The sequence below is a fragment of the Equus przewalskii genome, chromosome 16 (assembly GCF_037783145.1).
Source record: "Equus przewalskii isolate Varuska chromosome 16, EquPr2, whole genome shotgun sequence".
Taxonomy (NCBI): domain Eukaryota; kingdom Metazoa; phylum Chordata; class Mammalia; order Perissodactyla; family Equidae; genus Equus; species Equus przewalskii.
The window spans coordinates 8,477,535-8,494,667 of NC_091846.1; the positions used below are offsets into that span (position 1 = coordinate 8,477,535).

Here is a 17,133-nt window from a genome sequence, read left to right on the forward strand (position 1 = left end):
CAAACTTTGGAAGTCCATGTGATAGCCTCGCTGATGGATGGGGTGTGAATTAAAGGAAAGGCTAAGGAAACTTTTTAGATTTCCAGCTTTGGTGATGAGGTAGATGGTGGCACCAATAATTCATGTCTGGGAGACTTGGGAAGGCTGGGGACTGATGGTGAGGTGGGTGGGAGGCAAGAGGTCTTTTATCTGTCCCTTGTTCCTGGAACAGGTCCTTAAAGTTCTAATATCTCATTCTCTCTTGAGAAAATCTGAATTCTGGCAATAGCTTGTCTCCCATGTTTGCCATTAAAAATAATAGTTAAAAATAATTTCACGCCAGAGATATGCAGTGTGAAGGAAGAAATACAAATCAGCAAACATCATATGAAATGAACTATCCTCACTAGAGATGAAGCAATAGCAAAATAAAATAACAAGTGTTTTTAACCTATCAACTTTAAAAATTGATGATTCTGTGGAAGCTTAGCATGGTGGCTTAAGAGCATGGACTGTGGGTTCAAATTCCAGGTCTGCCACTTACTTTCAGAAGTTATTTAACTTCTCTCTGCCTTAGTTTCTTCATCTGTAGATTGGGATAGTAATATCTAGCCACAGGATTGTTATATGGATTAAATGCAGTAAAGCCCTAAAAACAGCACCTGGCAATGTTAGTGCTATTCAAGTGTTGAAAATAAATTCCTAGTGTTGGGTGAACTTTATCAATTAAAATCTGTTTTTGAATCTTCACTGTGTGCCAGCCACTGTTACAGGCTTGAGAGCAGGGCAGTGAACAGAGGAGGAGATGCCTGCTCTCCTGGAGCTTATGTAGGATGAGGCGAGGCAGATAATAAACGGGCAAGTAAGCACAAGAGTCAGATAATCTTGAGTGGTGAGAAGAGTGTTCTAAACAGGGTGACCATATGTCCAGTTTACACCTGTGTCATGGCGTTCTATCTGGTTTAGCATTTTTGAACTCTCAAAATTGTTCCAGTTTCATACAAAAACTTGCATATGAATGTGTGTAACAGTTTTATTTATGATTACCAAAGTCTGGCAATAACCCAAATGTCTCTCAACTGGGGAATGGGTAAACAAACTGTGGGACGTAGCAGGGAATATTATTTAGCCATAGAAAGGAACTAACTACTGATAGAGAAATCTCAGATGCACTGTGGTATGTGAAGGAAGCTCGACACAAAGGCTGCACACTGAATAGCTACATTTAAGGGACGTTCTGGAAAAGGCAAAGTTGTAGGAACAGAAATTAGATCACCATTTGCCAGGGGCCTGGGTGTCAGGGAAGGGTTGACTACGAAAGGACTTAGAATTTTTGGAGCTCACAGAACTGTTCTATATCTTGATTGTGGTGGTGGTTGTCACAAGACTATATACGTCTGCCAAAACTTGCAGAAATATACAATAAAAAGGGTAAATTTTACTATATGTAAATTATACTAATAAAAAATTGGAAAAAAGTCCAAAGCAAGAAAAGAAATGTCCCTATTTGAATGGTAAATGATCTGGTCATTCTAGTTATGAAGAGTTTTGAGAGGGAGAAGATGGAGCAGGAACAGGAAAATAGAGATAGAATGAAGATTGACGCTTTTTTTTCTTGAGTGCAGTAAGTATTTATTCAACAAATCATTGTGGGGCACCCGTTATGTACCAAGCCCTGGTGCATAGCCCAGATACAGGAGATGCACCTGTGAACAAAACAAAAACCCCTCCTGGAGCTCAGAGCTGTGGTTTAAAAAGCTAATGTGCATCCGGGGCTACATAGTGATTCCACCTTTAGGATGCATCTTAAGGAGAGAAGGGATGCAATAAGGATGTGCTTTGAGCAATTTTCTGTGAAGACTTATTTTAAAAGGCAAAAACTGAAAACAACCTAAAGTCTAACAATAGAGGGACTGGTAGGTAAATTATGGTAAAAGTGGCCATTAAAAATGATAAGGTATTTATTACATGTATTTCTGTGGGGAGGCGTCCATGACACACAAAGTGAAAAACTGGAGTTACAGAACTCATTCCCTGAGTGTAAAAAAAATCTGAGATACTACACATCAGACTCTCTTGGGGTGGGACTAGGGGACTTTGGTATATTTTCTCTTTTTTTTTTAAAATACAGCGAAGATCTATTTCTTTTAAAATTGGCAATGTAAGTATTTCCATTTTGAAAAGGAAAATCATTCAAGACAAAAATAAAACAAAATAAATATTAAGCATAATAGGCAAGGAATGAGTACCGTATGTTTTCTGGTGAAATTCTGTCCTGGAAGGAAGGAAGGATTTGTTTTTCAAAGGGTAAAACAACTGCTTTTTATTGGCAAATGAAAACAAGGCTTCTTTTGCAGAAAAATGAAACATTTTTTTGGAGAGACTTTAAATATCAGTTAATGTAATATTTTGCTTAAATGTCAGGTTGGTCTAACCTCTGAAAAATCAAGTTCTTTCTTTTCCTGGCCCTCTATAAAGGGGGAAACAGCAGCATTTCATTTATTTTTATTCTTTTCTTCTTCTTTTTTTTCCTTCACTTTTTTTTTTATTATTTATTCTTCACTCTCTTTACTCGAGGTAAAATAAAAATAAAATAGCCTCTGCTACCAAAAAAAAAAAAAAAGATATCCTTTCTGGACACAGTCCTGTTTCTATATTAGAATAAAGTGTGACGTACTGCTGGTGTTCTGTACCTGGATAAGGAGAGTAAGGCAGGCTTCGGAGAGCTGTTGCCTTTCCCATTATTCGGCACGCTCTCACCGAATTCAGCACCACAGAGAGCTACAGCTTCCCTGAACATATATTACCATCCCCCAGCCGCGAGTTCAACGTTCAACTGTCTTGTGGGGAAACTGAACTTGTAAAGTTCATTTAGTCTGCGGTGCATCAAGTTTTAGATGACCTATAATTGTGCCTGTTGAGAATAAACATAAACAATGTTCTGAAATAGGACCAAGAACCTAGCTATTCCTAGGTAGTTATAATTGCAGGAAACACAGAGGAATGATTACCACAGAACTTTCTAAAGCAGATGACTATGTAGAGTTGTATGTAAATATTTGCAAGTAACTTCATATAAAATTATCCTGTTAAATGTGGTAGAACATTATAGACCCCAAGTACATGCTCAGTAAAAATGTCAACTAAAATTGAAAGTTGGGACGTTGATCTTTTTGCGTCATTATTATATTTACTGTTAAATTTTGGGTTCATAACTTACACATTTTTCTGTATTCTAAAGTTCTTCTGAAGGATAATTTCTTGCTTGGTAGGAGTTTCAGTTGGAACTTCTTTGACAAATAAGTTTTATTAAGTCAGATGGAATTGCATTTATGTTCAAAGGCACAGCGCTGGAATATTTATATGAAAATTCACAACTGATAGAGCATTCCACAGCAGGCCTGGCAGCTAAGGAGGGCTGTACAGCAGTAGTTTTCAATTTTTAAAAATCCATGCCCCTTTTGAATAACATAAAATTCCCCCAAACTTCCTCTATTTATTTTTCAATTAAATTAAATATTATGACAAACATAAATCAAACAATGATGATCAGAATGTATTTTTCCATATAATCTCCTCTGGATGTTCTGGTACAGCCCTCCCGGGGTGCCTAAACAGTTACCCAGTTGGGGAGAGTGGCTTTATAATCTCCATTTTAAAAGACTAAAAAAAAAGAATAGGGCCCATGCTGTATTGAAGGTGATGTGAACATTTGCTGTTTTGAGCTCAAGTTAGGAGGAGATCGCTTCATCCCAAGGGCCTACTATGTGCAAAGTGCTGTCCCAGACTCCACGTGGGAAACAGTCATGTCTCAGCTGTTAACCTCCAACCTAGTGAGATATTTTAATAAAGGAAATAAGATACATGTAACTATAATGAAAATAAGATGTGTAACTGTAATAAAAAGACACAACTATAATAAAATACGATATAAAACTATAATTAAAAAAATGTAGTATGACATTGCCGAAAGGAAAGATCTGGGGATTCAAGACATGGAGACACAATATCTAGCTCCTTTTCCACCTTTTTAGGGGGAGAAGGAGGAGGAAATTTAGAAAGTCTTCATGGAGGAGGTGGCCTTTGAGCTCAGAAGGTGGAGCTATTGGGTGGGGAGGGCAGTTTTACTGGACAGCTGCATTTTAAGCAGAAGAGTAAAGAGGATTAATTCTGGAAAGATACGAGGGCCCAGCGCTCATCAGACCTTGAATGTCAAGCTGAGGAGTTTGGCTTTAGCCTGTTGTTTAGTCAAGTTAACCCACGGTCATATTAGTGGATGGCACAGAGCTAGTGGACCCACTGAGTTCCCCTTTATCCAAGAAAGCCTTCCACACTGAAGTGGACAGAATAAACATGGTAACAGGAAATTGAAGCCCAAGATGGATAAAAAGATTGTGTATGAGCATCTGGATGCTATCAGTCTGCTTAGTGATTCATAAATGTGTATGCATTCAACTGAAGAAAGTTCTGGATGAGACGGTCAAACCATTATCAGAGATTGTGAGCTGAGGAGAGCTGAAGACATGCCTGATTATTAAAGATGGGCAAAGACAATTGTGTTTGCTGGCAAGGAGAGGGTGTGGTGCTCCATCTACATGCCAGTGAGCCTGATGCTGAGCCCTCAGTGGGTTTTAGAAAGCACTGGTGATTGGTGAGTTATGGGTCCTGAGAAAAATACACAGTGGTCCTTAGGAGAATGTTAGGTAGTGTGGAGAACAGGCCATGGTAGATAAGCCTCATTTTCTTTTCTTTCTTCACTTTCATTTTCTCTCTTTTCCTTTGGATGAGAGGTGATTCTCTGATTATTTCAGCAATGCATTTGACAAGGTTTCTTCTCTTATGCGGCTCTTGTGGACACGATGTGCACAGTGGCTGCGGGGCCTGGTGGGTGGAGTGCCTCTGTGAGTGCAGCAGCAGTGCTGGTGAGCAGAGGAGGAGCATCACGGAGCTACTTCTCCCTGGCACCAGAGGCTGCTGCCTCGTCTCCTGCCCTGTTCTGCTGCCATTTGCTTCAGTGAAAGGAACGATAAGATGGAAGGTGCACTTACCTCTTTGAAGATGATATGAAAAGGGAATGGATTGCAAATATTTTGGATGAAAAATTAAGGGTGGGCCCCAAAATATTTTAAATAGGATGGAACAGTGGATTTAGACCAGCAAGACAAAGTTCAAGAGGTATATTTTTATGGTCCTACCCAAGGGTGATAAAAGCCAGGTAGAAATTTCTAGGGTTGAGTTGGTGTAGTTTAGGAGTAACTCATGTGGTACTTGGGCATTCTAATTGGCCATATGGAATTAATAAGGTGATTTATATGCTCATGAAGAGGTCACTGTCTTAGATTGTGTGGTTAGATGTACAGCTGGGAGGATGGAAATCTTGCTTCCACATGGCCCTGGATAATGTACCTAGGTCTGAAGTATTATGTGCAGCTCTGAGCACCCTATTAAGAGGGACTTCAGGCTCCCTGGTGTATGTGCTTAGATGGTGGGAGTTTTCAAAAGCTTCTCCAGCAGTTAGGAGAGTCCGAATTCTTGAGCAAGGAGAATAGGTTTGGGGGAGGAAGGGAGCCTAACACCTCTTTACAGATACCTGAAGGGTTGTCCAGGGGATGAAGGCTTGCATTATTCCACTCTAGGGAGGCAGATCTCAGCTCCGAACAAGTTTGGCAGTGGCCCTGTGCAGAGGTGCAATGGGCTGCCTAGAGAGCTGGTGGATTTCCTGACACTAGAATTTTCACCCTAGCAGTAGGGGGAACTACTGGAAGCCTATCAAGCATCAGATAGGCAGGGAGCCTAGAAATTCTTTAAATTTCTTTCGGAGCTAGGACTCAATGGATTTTTTCCAAGATAAGCTACCGTTTACCTCTAAGGCCATTGTCTATAACTTTTTTATTCATGGATGTGAAGCACATGGACGTTACATGCCTCACTCTGGGAAAATGCACCTCGAGTAGGGGGTTAGCACGGTTGGTAGACATGTTTGCATTTTTTGTTTCATCACACGCTCTTGTATTATGAGTCTAAATTTTTATGATCATGTTTATAGTGGGGAAAAAATGTTTATCATGGTAGAGTACCCTGGATTGAAATCCAGATCCAGAAAAAACTCTTCCTCATGTTGACTTTGTGACTGTCTTCTGGCAAAATGATAGAGCTCTGGGAGAAGGTGTGAAGCGTCTTGAAGGGAAGGAAGTGGGAAACTACTTCCTGCACTTGGTTTGCCTTCTGTAGTTGAAGAAGATCTTAAAATTTGCTTTTCCTGTCTCATGTGGACATTTTCTCCTTTTTGGTCTTTGGATTTGCTTTTCTATTCTTGTTCTTATGATGGTGACTTTTCCTTTTACTCTTCCTATGTGATCTATACAGTTCCACCAATAAGTAGGTTTTCTTTTTACAGCTTCCACTTTCTGCATGGATTTTACCTTCCTATCTCTGTCCCTGCTCTCCCACTTCTTAGCTGTGCGATCTTGGGAATGTTACCTTCTCTGTGCTTTCATTTCCTTACCTGGAGAGAAAGAAAAAAAAATAAGGGGATGTTAAGATCTATCTCTGGAGACCATTACAAATATTAAATAGCTTAACTTAAAATTTAAGATTAAGTAGAATTAATTATAATTTAAAAATTAAATTTTGCAAATATGTTTTAGTGCTGAGAATAATACTTGGCCCCTAGGAGGTTCTAGCTTTCCATCCCCTTACAAATGAGTAACACTTATTGTTTACTGACAAAGACAAAGAACATTTATTATGTAATTCTTTAAAAATTAAAATACAACGCTTTCTAGCAAGATACTGATTTTGCACGTGTTTGTCACTCTGGAGCAATCACGTTGTGGATTGTGGTTTATGATGCTCTGGTTTTGCTGTCACTGCTGAGAATTCATTTCTTTCTCCCAGTCTCAGCAGTTCAAACCAAAGAGGGCTCTTGGTTTCATGCTTATAATTCTGCCCACAGAGAATTAGAGATGCTCACTTTCTGTGGATGGCCTGTGTCTGTGGAATTTCTTGCTCTCCCTGACTTTCTGGCATACCTGTTACCTGACCCAGAGAGCACAGTGTTCCTTTAAACTGACATCTTATTGATTTGCCTACATGCTTTTTGTATTTGTGCCCAGAGGACATGTGTATCTTCAAGGAAAACACTTTTAAAATTGAATAAATAAAGAAATGTGGGTTCATTGAGAATCTTCTCTGTGTCAGGGACCCAAGGCCGGGAGCAGAGTGTCAGCACCTTCTTAGGCTTGAGGGCTGTTACTGGGCCAAGGCTGGAGCTGGCAGTGCCCCTGGCTCTCTGAAGGCAGGCCTGGAGGAAGACAGAGAAGGAGAAAGAGAATGTGGGAGACAGAAGGGAGTGGGAGAATGAAGACAGTGAGCGCGGCATGGAAAGAACAGAAGAGCAGTGTGGCAGGGAAATGAAAACGCACACCGTGTAATACACAGGTGTGTGTATTTGGATAGGAGTATACGAACATGGGGAAAGGAAGGGAAGGACCTGGATCAGGATGTTAGGGTGTTTTGGGATGAGGGGAAGAAGGGGCAAATAAAAAGAAGAAGGCTGACAAAAAGCCAGCTTATAGGAAATGACCTCATTTATGTAAAGAATACATGCTTATGTAATAGATGCAAAAGAAACGAAAGGAGAGCCCCATCAACTGAATTTTTAGGGATGCCCAAGACAGATTGTCAAGTGAAAAATTAAGTTAGGAAAGTTGGGGGCTGGGCTGGAGAGGAACATGGAGGTGACTACAAGTTATTGATGATTTCTCAGTCTTAGGTTCTCCCGTGCTCAGTATGTTATTTTGCTTTATAACATATGTACATGTGTATGTATTATGTATACATGAATGTATATATCTGTATGAATATACAAGTATTCTTTTGAATATATGAAATAACATATTAAACGATGAAGAGAAGACAACTGGGTTGCTATGTAACCTACTTCAGTAGAAAACGTGAGAAGAGTTTCCTGTGCAATGTGTGAGTACTCGCATAAGTTTGTGTGAATGAGGAGGAAGCTGTGGAAGGCTGTTAACTTTGATTCCCCATTGGGGGAATTGGGGATAGAGCAGAACCTTGTGACTTTTAAACTCTCCCATCCCCAGTGCCTAATAAAATGCATTCACGTTATTCACATTTATTCATAGTAGTGGATAAAATAATGTTAGCCTTGAATTGAGTTTAGGGATGATCTGTGAGTCTACTTTGATAGAAATTTAAATACTGTATTAGATTTAAAGCTCTATGAGAGTAGAAATAACATTGATCTTCATCATTCATTCAGTCATGCTACAAATACATATTAAGTGCCTAACACATATGCTAGGTATTAAACAAGATTTTCTTCAGTGTCTAGCACATCTGAAGGGTTTTTTTGGAAGTAAAAATATAGGATATTATAAAAGGTCATTATAGAAGGACCTAATCTATTCTAGTGCCTCAGGAAGGCTTCCTGGAGGAAGTGGTATTTATGCTGCAAACTGAAGAATACAAAAGAATAATGTTGGGGGAAGAGTCCACATTCTACGCAGATGGAAGAGTATTAGCAAAGGCCCTGATGCAGGGAGGAAGAAACAGAATGAGGCCAGTGTGGCCGCAGCCTGGAGAGTAGGAGGGTGAGTAGTGGGGATGAGGCTATAAAGGTGTCTAGGGGCTGGATCACGCAGGCCCTGAGGCTGGGACAGAATTTCCTCCAACATTTTATTTTGAAAAATTTCAAACCTATAGAACAGTTGTAGGTATAGTAGAGTGGATCGCCCATGTTTTCAAATTGTAATCATTTGGCACAGTTGCATTTTCTCTCTCTCTTTCATACGTGCGCGTGTGCACACACACACACACACATTCTTCTTTTTGCCGAACCACTGGAGAGTAAGTTATAGACAACATGTCATGTTAAAAGACATGTCATGTCTAAAAGCACGTGTCTTCCAAGAACCAAGATTATCTCTGATATAATCACAATAGTATTATACATCCAAGAAAGTTAACATTGATAAAATACCTTTACCTAAAATATAATCCATATTTAAATCTCTAATTGTCTCAGTAATGTCCTTTACTAACTTTTTTAAAAATCAAAGATCCAGTCAAGGATCATGCATTGTATGTAGACATCTGTTGGCATTTTGGGGGCAAGTTTAGGCCAGTTATTTTAAATTTGTCTGATTGTTTCCTCATGATTAAATTCAGGTTGAACGTTTGTAGCAAGGATGCTACACAGGTGATGTGAGGCACTGAGAATGCCCCGAATCAGGAGCACGTGGTGTCAGTTTCCATTACTGATGATGTTAAATTTGATCATTTGGTTAACGTGCTGCCCAGCAGGTTTCTCCATTGTAAAGATAAAATTTTTCTTTTGTAAGAAATAAAGTCATCTGGAGGATGGTACCTTGTGATTCCATGAATATCCTGTTCCCCAATCTTTCAACCAATGTTTTTCAACCATTGATGTCCGTTACCCAAGATAATTATTACTCTGGTGATTACAAAATGATGACTTTTCTAATTCTGTAATTTTTCGTGTATTAGTTGATATCCTGTGAAGAAGAGCCTTCTTTTTTCCTCCACCCTTTTGAATCAGTATCAGTATGGACTTGTAGATTTTTGAAATTTAAATTTAAGATTTAATATGTTTTCATAATCTATTTCTAACATTGATCACTTTGATGTTTCAGTTTTCCCATATTTGGCCATCAGGAACCCCCATCTGAAAGGTTTTTGAGAAATATGCAAATCAAGTGAATTAAATAATATTCTGAAACTGATGAATAAATCTGTGTTTACTGTGCTTTTTTCTTCTGAGAATCTCTGTCAATTTAACATGATTTTATTTTTATTTCTCTCTAGGTCTCATGGACTAATTGGCTCTCATTCAGCAGGAACCTAACAGATAAGTCATCCTGCTGTATGTCAAGACAATGCTTGGTTTTAAAACTGCTCTGAAAATGATTATAGCAGTATCACAATGTGACATTGTCAGGGGGTGACAAGCAGCTTGAGAATTTCCTATTAATCAAAGAGCAGCTTGAAGGAAGCCCCTTTCCATTAAGGAGGACTGCATGGCAGGCAGCCCCCACTGACCGGTTGAAAATGAGTGTCCCAGTGGCCCCTAAGAAATCATATTACACTCAGTTGCGGGACAACAGAAATGGAGCGAAAAATAATAATGAGAGTATCCTAAGTCTGGGAGATACCAATGCCAATCAAATCATGTTGGAGGTCAGTTCCTCTCGTGATGAGTCTGAGACATGTGACCTGAGAGATGAAATTGGAAATGCAAATACAAGTGAGCCGGAAAATGGTACCCATTTCCATAAGGAATTTCACCAACTTCAGGGCTTTGGGAAGGGATCTCAGGCTGGCCCCACGAGCCTGAAAGATTTTAAATCTTCTTCAACCGTTCATAGAGAGCTAAATGAGGAGCACACAATGGAGAGAGGCACAGATATCCCACAGACCCCTCAGAGTATTCAGGGACCAAGTCTGTCAAGTTGGAGGAATGTCATGGGCGAGTACAGTCTAGAGGTTTCAGCTAAAAGGGATGCCGAAATTCCCCGGCATGTTCCAAAGGATAAATTGGCAAAGACCCTTGACAATGAGGAGTTGAGAAGGCATTCCTTGGAACGAGCAAGCAGCATTGCTGTTGCAGTGGACGCGCTCACAAAGGAGCGTATTGGGAGCCTGACTCGGCAGTTTCCTCAGCCTACACCGCTGGACTCCCCTGAAGCCCCCTGTCACATGCCTGACGGTAGAGAGGGGCCACAGAAGACATTGGCAGCCCCCTCTCTAAGGGTAGCTTTTCCTTCAGCTGACAATACCTCAGAGGGAAAGAGTGTGCATCATCCTAAACCATCTACCTCAGAAACCAAGGAGACCACCTCCTCGGAGACCCAGATGGAGGGGGCACATGTATCGAAAGTCAACGACAAGAGCACATCATGTTCTGCCCATTCAGAGCATGCTCTGAGTTCAACTTCAGCATCAAAGGAGGTCCCGAGTAAGCCAGAAGCACAATTAGGTCAGGGAAAGGCCGAGTCCAGGACGGAGCTGAAATTTGTCCAACCCAGGGCCGTGCAGGAATTAAAGTCAGCCCAGGCGGAGGGTCTAGGATGTCCTAAGGAAGATAGTGTGTTACCCCTAGAGAGAGAGGGGCCGTGTAGGGAAGCACAGCAAGAAGCCACCGCCGGTGCACTTAGCCGTCTGTCACACGGCAGTCTCCACCATGTTGGCGTGGGAAGAGGCAGGAGTAGCGAGCAGGAAAAGAGAGCAGTCAGCCTAGGTGAGGGGGGGCCTCTTCACACCAGTCCCCCACAGGGCCCTGCTTCCTTGGGAGCCGCTGATAATCAGCCCACTGGCAAAATTTCACCAAGTGCAGCTAGGAAATTGGGTGAAACGGCATCCAGCAGCGTTCCCCCAGGTGATGGTCATGTAGCTCTTATTCCTAAAGATCCAGCTGATGGCAGGCCCTCCGATGGCAGTGAGGAGAGACTGGTGCTGGGCACTGGGAGCAGGGACAGTGCTCCAGTTTCCACTTCAGATCCTTCTGTTGGAGGGAGCAAAGCTGCGGTCCCTGAGCCCCGTGACCCTCAAAGCAGCAGCTCAGAAGCAGGGCAGAGCAAAGAGATCACTACATCTGTTGCCGAAAGTAGGAACCTTCTAGAAAATGCAATTAAGACTGAAAGTAACCCAGCAAGAAAAGATTCTCTTCTCAATGTCCCAGGACCCCTCCACCCAGAGACAACTGTGAATGTGACCCACCAGCCTACACCACCCAGTAGCAGTTTTCAGGACTTCGGCGTGTTGAGTGTGGACACGGGGTCACCCTCAGCTGCCCCACCTTCTACCGACAGCACACGGTTGTTGACCACTTCCCCGAAAGTGCCTGACAAGAACACCTGCCCCACTGGGATCCCCAAGCCCGTCTTCACACATTCCGAGGACGCACCCTCCACACAGGAGGGGACGGAGAGCCGCCAGGTGGAAAAGACGGAAGAAAGGACAGAACCCAAGCCCATCATTATGCCCAAACCCAAGCATGTGAGGCCTAAGATCATCACCTACATCAGGAGGAACCCCCAGGCCCTCGGCCAGGTGGACGCGTCGCTGGTTCCAGTGGGGCTTCCTTATGCTCCGCCCACGTGTAGCGTGCCTCTTCCCAAAGAGGAGAAGGCGGCGAGTGCGGACCTGAAGCCGGCCGCCAGCCTCTACGAGAAATTCAAGCCAGACTTGCAGAAGCCCAGGGTCTTCAGCTCTGGATTGATGGTGTCAGGGATCAAGCCCCCGGGACACCATTTCAGCCAAATGAGTGAAAAGTTTTTGCAGGAGGTAAGAGCGTGGTGTTGTGGTACGATGTATAGGTTGAACATCCTAAAGCTTGTTTCGTCTTCTCGATGATTTGTGAAAACGGAATATCCTTTCTTAGCAAATTGCAGATTTTGATGGATGCACTTGTCCAGAAATGGATGTTTTTGACTAGAGGAGATTGTAGACAAATGCGTGTTTTTGACTAGAAGAGTTTGGTGATCATAATGAGATGGATCTAACATCCCGGGAGATTCATCTAAATCTCACTCAGTATCTCACATATGAAGTTAGAGATAAGTAAGCATTTAAATTAGCTTCCCTGTTTAAATTAGTGAGCCTAGTTCTTCTGTAAGCCAGGTCACTGGAAAAAAAAATCCAAAATAAATACGTTGTTCAAATTGGTCAGACCTCATCCTCCCAGGGGGAATGTTTCCTTGTGGGAGGATCTCGCGTTCATGCGTGTGAAGAACAGTGGGTAGAAAATAATGTGTTAGGTTTGGGCTCTTTAAGTCAAAATGCTAATTAGAACTAATGTTTACCTGAGTGCCTGCCGTGTGTTGGGCCCACAAACACGCGTTTAATCTTGGTGGGTCCTCATTAACCCTTACAGCAGTTCTCTGGAGGTTGGGGTTGCAGCTGTTATCACTGTATAGAGGAAGAAACAGACTTGGTGGGGTTTGAGTAACTCATCTAAGGCCACAGAGCATTGCCAGCGCCGAGATGCTCCCAGGTCCCTCTGTGCTACCCTTTCAGCACCTGGGTGCTGTGACAAGTCATCCTCCCAGGGCTCAGAAAGACTTGTTTCCGGGAGGCAGTCTCCTCATGGCAGCCGGAGCGATCAGTTACAAGGAAGGCTGGATCAGATCTCACCTTTCCCTATCACCCTTCAGGTCTGCCCAGGCCACTCAGGACAGAGGCTGATGCCTATAGGATTGCTCATCCTTTGGGATGTGTTCAGTCTAGCTCTGTTACCTCCCTGACTTCCTCTCCTTCCTTCGCTCTTCCTGTTTCCCTCAGCTGCCTCAGGGCCTTTGCACTTCTCTCTGCTTGGACTGTTCTTCTCCTAGATATCTGATTGGCTCTCACCTTCACTTTCTTTAGGTTTCTGTTCAAATGTCACTTTATTAGAGAGGCCACCTCTCCTTCCCTTTGAGACTCTTTTCTCTCGTTTATTTCTTCTTAACACTTATCTCTACCTGACATATATACTGACATATATACTTGTTTTTGTTTCATCACCTAGAATGTAAAGTCCGTGAGAGCAGGGACTTTTTCTGTTTTTTTGTTCCCTGCTGTCTCCCCAGCGTTTAGAACAGTTCTTGGCATAAATACATGCCCAAGAAATGTTGAATAATAGCTGTATTATGAACTTGTATATGTTGGATCCAAAAAAAGTCAACCAAAGCTCCCTAGAGACAGAGTGAGTCCACAGTTGGACTCTGGCTTGATTGACTATACTGACGTGGACTGTAGTGATCACAGCAGTTGTCAGCTCTGGCACAGAGGAAGAAGTGAATCTGTTCTCAGAGTAGATCTTGACCAAAGCTAGCACTGACCAGGTACCCCAGCTAGCTCTGACCGTCTGTCCTTCCCTGGGCTGGGCTGTTAGCACTGAATCACACACGCTTCCTGCTTTCTGACCCTGGGCTTCCTGGAGAGGCTTCCTCACATCTCTGGAGAGAGGACACTGATGGGAGAGTTTGGGGGCCCAGTCTCTTTGGCAGGGGCTCATCTCTCTGTGCACAGCTGCCCATGGTGTCCTGTTTGAAGTGGGCTTCTCACATGGCAGCCTGCAGAGAGAGCCTGTCCTGGACAGAGGATTCTAGATTCTGGCCCTAGGCCAGTGGCATCTCAGTAACAATGAATGGACAAATTGCCACTCTGGTTTCATATGTCAGTCTCTGAGCTTGGTTAATATGAGTCTTTCTCAAATTTCCCAGAAGCCACCCGGGCCTCTGAGACTGCAGGTTGGGCTCTTAACCCTGGGCTCTTCACTTAGGCAGGGGTGCTCCTTGTGAGGCCTCTGGGGGACAGCCATCTGAGCCTCCGCAGGGCTGTGGGTACCAAAGCTGGTCACATAAATGAATGAATCTCTTTCTTCTCAAAGTATCGCTCAGAAGTAACCAACTTATGAAAGACAGGGCCCCCCAGCTCTGGCATGGCAGAGCATCTCTTAGACAAGCACACCCTGTGAGAGAGCAATAAGGAGAGTCAAGCCTTAGGCTCGCTTCTCTGTAGCCAGTGGGGTGACTGCTCTGGGCACCAAGGCAGTGTATGCCTATTGGGGTCACCTTTACCTCTTCTGTAAGTTGTACCAGAACATTCACTTACGTTCTTTCATTTGTACCATTTCTTCAAATAATTTACTGCCCTCACCCCCCAGAAAAAGATCCCCTAGAGTTTTCTCTGCAAAAACACATTCATGAGAGAAACTTTATTTGGATATAGAGGCAAAAATCCTATTATTGTCTGCAGTTCTTTCTCTGTGACCCTTCTTAATTTTTCTTCTGTATATTTCCTTTCTGTATTGCTTCTGCTCCCTCCATAAAATATAGAGCAATTTCTCCATTATATGCACACTTTTCCCAAAAATATTTTCTTAATCCTCTAGAAGTCACCCCAAGTCTCAAGGAGATGGGATAGTGTGGGTGTTTGAGTGGCTTTAGTAGTTCTGAGAGGTTCGGAGAGACCTCGTTGGTATGGGGACAGCAGTGCCACTGTGACCAGCCACTGTATCTGAGGACCGTTTTCTGCTGTCATCAGAACATGAGGCCCAGGCCCTTTCCTCAGTCTACAAGATAGAACAGAGAAGCCCTTGTGTGGTGCTGGGCTAATTTCTGTAATCAGAAGTGAGGAGTAGGCTGGCCCTTGGCCTTGGCTTCTGTAGCTGCCACCTGATGTAACCCAGGGCGGCCCCTCTTCTGTTCAGGCTCGGTACAGGGAGATCCAAAGCCGCCTCCCCTGCCAGTGTGCCCGAACTTGCCACAGGATGGCTTCAGCCAGTCTCCAGGAAAAGAGCATGCTTCTGACCAGTTACAACAGAAATGTTTTTCAGTTGGAGAAGTTATATATCTTTTTAATAAAATAGGAAGGTCTTAAGGATAAAAACCCAAACCAGCATCAGACTCTTCCCTCGTTCCTGACAGACTCGTGCTGGTTAGCTCGCGAGTAGACGTGGAGGAGACTAGAGTAAGTGCTGCTGAGTGAGGGGGCTCTTCTCAGTTGGCAGGAACAACGCAGACATTTAGGGTTTCCAGAAGCGGCTTTGAAGATGATCTTGGATCTTGTCATGCTAGGACCATCAAGTGTGCTTCCTTGTTTGGACTGCTTTCTGTGCTCAGCTATCCTGAGGTCTCAGGGACTCTCCCTTCTCTTGACCCCTTGGGGGAGCCATTTGAATTTTTGGTGTAGGGAGGTGGGCAGAGGGAGCAGGGGTGAGAGTGGAGGGGTGAGGCGGTGTGCTTGCAGTATACAGATGTGGGATTAGGGTTGGTCTCCCTTCCCACTCCCTGTTGCACCTCATTTCTGAAGGACGCTGTTTGTCAGGGCTCTCCAGAGAAACAGAGCCTGCATAGGTATGTTTGTATGTATCTACTGAAACTTTAAGGAATTGGCTCATAGAGTTGTCGAGACCAGCGTGTCCAGAATCTGAAGGATGGGCCAGCAAGCTGGAGGCCGAGGGAAGAGCTGATGCAGCAATTTGAGTCCAAAGGCCGTCTGCTGGCAAATTTCCTTCTTTTTTAAGGGAGGTCAGTCTTTTTCTATTAAGGCCTCCAACTGATTGAATGAGGTCCACACATGTTATGAAGGGTAATCTGCTTTATTCAAGGTCTGCTGATTCAGATGTTGATCTCATCTAAAAAACTACCTTCACAGAAAAATCTGGAATAATCTTCGCCCAAATAACTGGGTACTGTGGCCTAGCCAAGCTGACAGATAAGATTAGCCATCACGAGCCCTCTCCCTGCAGCCCTCCCAGTGGCTTCTCAGCAAAGCCTCTGCGTTTACCCCGTACCCCAGCCCGGGACCCACTGAAGTCAGCACAGGGCCCATATGAAGAGGGACAGTCCAGTAAGAACTTATCTGTGTGCCTTGACTGGTTTTAGGAGTTTGAAATCACAGGGATTCTTTAGTTTGCTTTCAAAATTATTTTTCTGAAAATACTCCAGTAGAAAAGGAGGGAATAAACCATTTGGGGTTCATCTTTCTGTGTTTATGACTATGCAGTGACTCCTGTTGTGTTCTGTCACTAAAGATGAAAGGAAAGAGTGTGAAGCTTTTTGTAGATTCCCTTGTTTTATTAAAAATGCACAGATTAGGCATCTGAGGCATACTTTTCACCTTTTCAAAGGGTTTGTTATCTTACCAGAGACAAATTACCCAATAAAATGAGAGGCATTCATCAAAAGTTCAGAAATAACACAAGTAAAACCAATGAATCACCGAGATAGTAAATGTCTATTGTGCACACACCAAAAAGACAGTTTGCAAACTGGGAGTACTCAAACCAGAACGTGGAATGAGGCTTAGGGTTATGTCGTCATAAAGCAGCTTGTGTAGGTGGCGACAGTGACTGTTTGTTTTTCGCAGTGGTTGGTTCTAATGTTAGAATTTTCTTAAATGATAGGGAATTGGAGGGAATTACCTCATATTAACCTTGGGAAACAGTTCGAGTTTTCTTATGATTTTCAGAGGCATAAGCAAGAAATGACGCAGGTCAAGTTAGTCTTCCAAAATAAGCTAAATTAAGCTTTGTTTGTATGACTAAACTGGTTTTGTCTGCTGGGGAATTTTCAAGGCTGGTCTCCATTTGTTTTTGATTTTAATACATTGAAGTTCCTGAGATCG

At 43.0% G+C, this 17,133-nt stretch overlaps 1 protein-coding gene across 13 annotated transcripts in view; it reads left to right on the forward strand.

Annotated features, from left to right (window-relative positions):
* Positions 1-17,133, forward strand: part of MTUS2 (microtubule associated scaffold protein 2) — a 559,616-nt gene that overhangs the window by 168,572 nt on the left and 373,911 nt on the right. For all 13 annotated transcript variants that reach the window (XM_070577881.1, XM_070577872.1, XM_070577884.1 and 10 more), the window contains one exon: positions 9,829-12,306. In XM_070577881.1, the coding sequence (XP_070433982.1) occupies positions 10,072-12,306 (2,235 nt within the window). In that variant the 5' untranslated portion in view covers positions 9,829-10,071. The remainder of the gene's footprint in view (positions 1-9,828; positions 12,307-17,133) is intronic.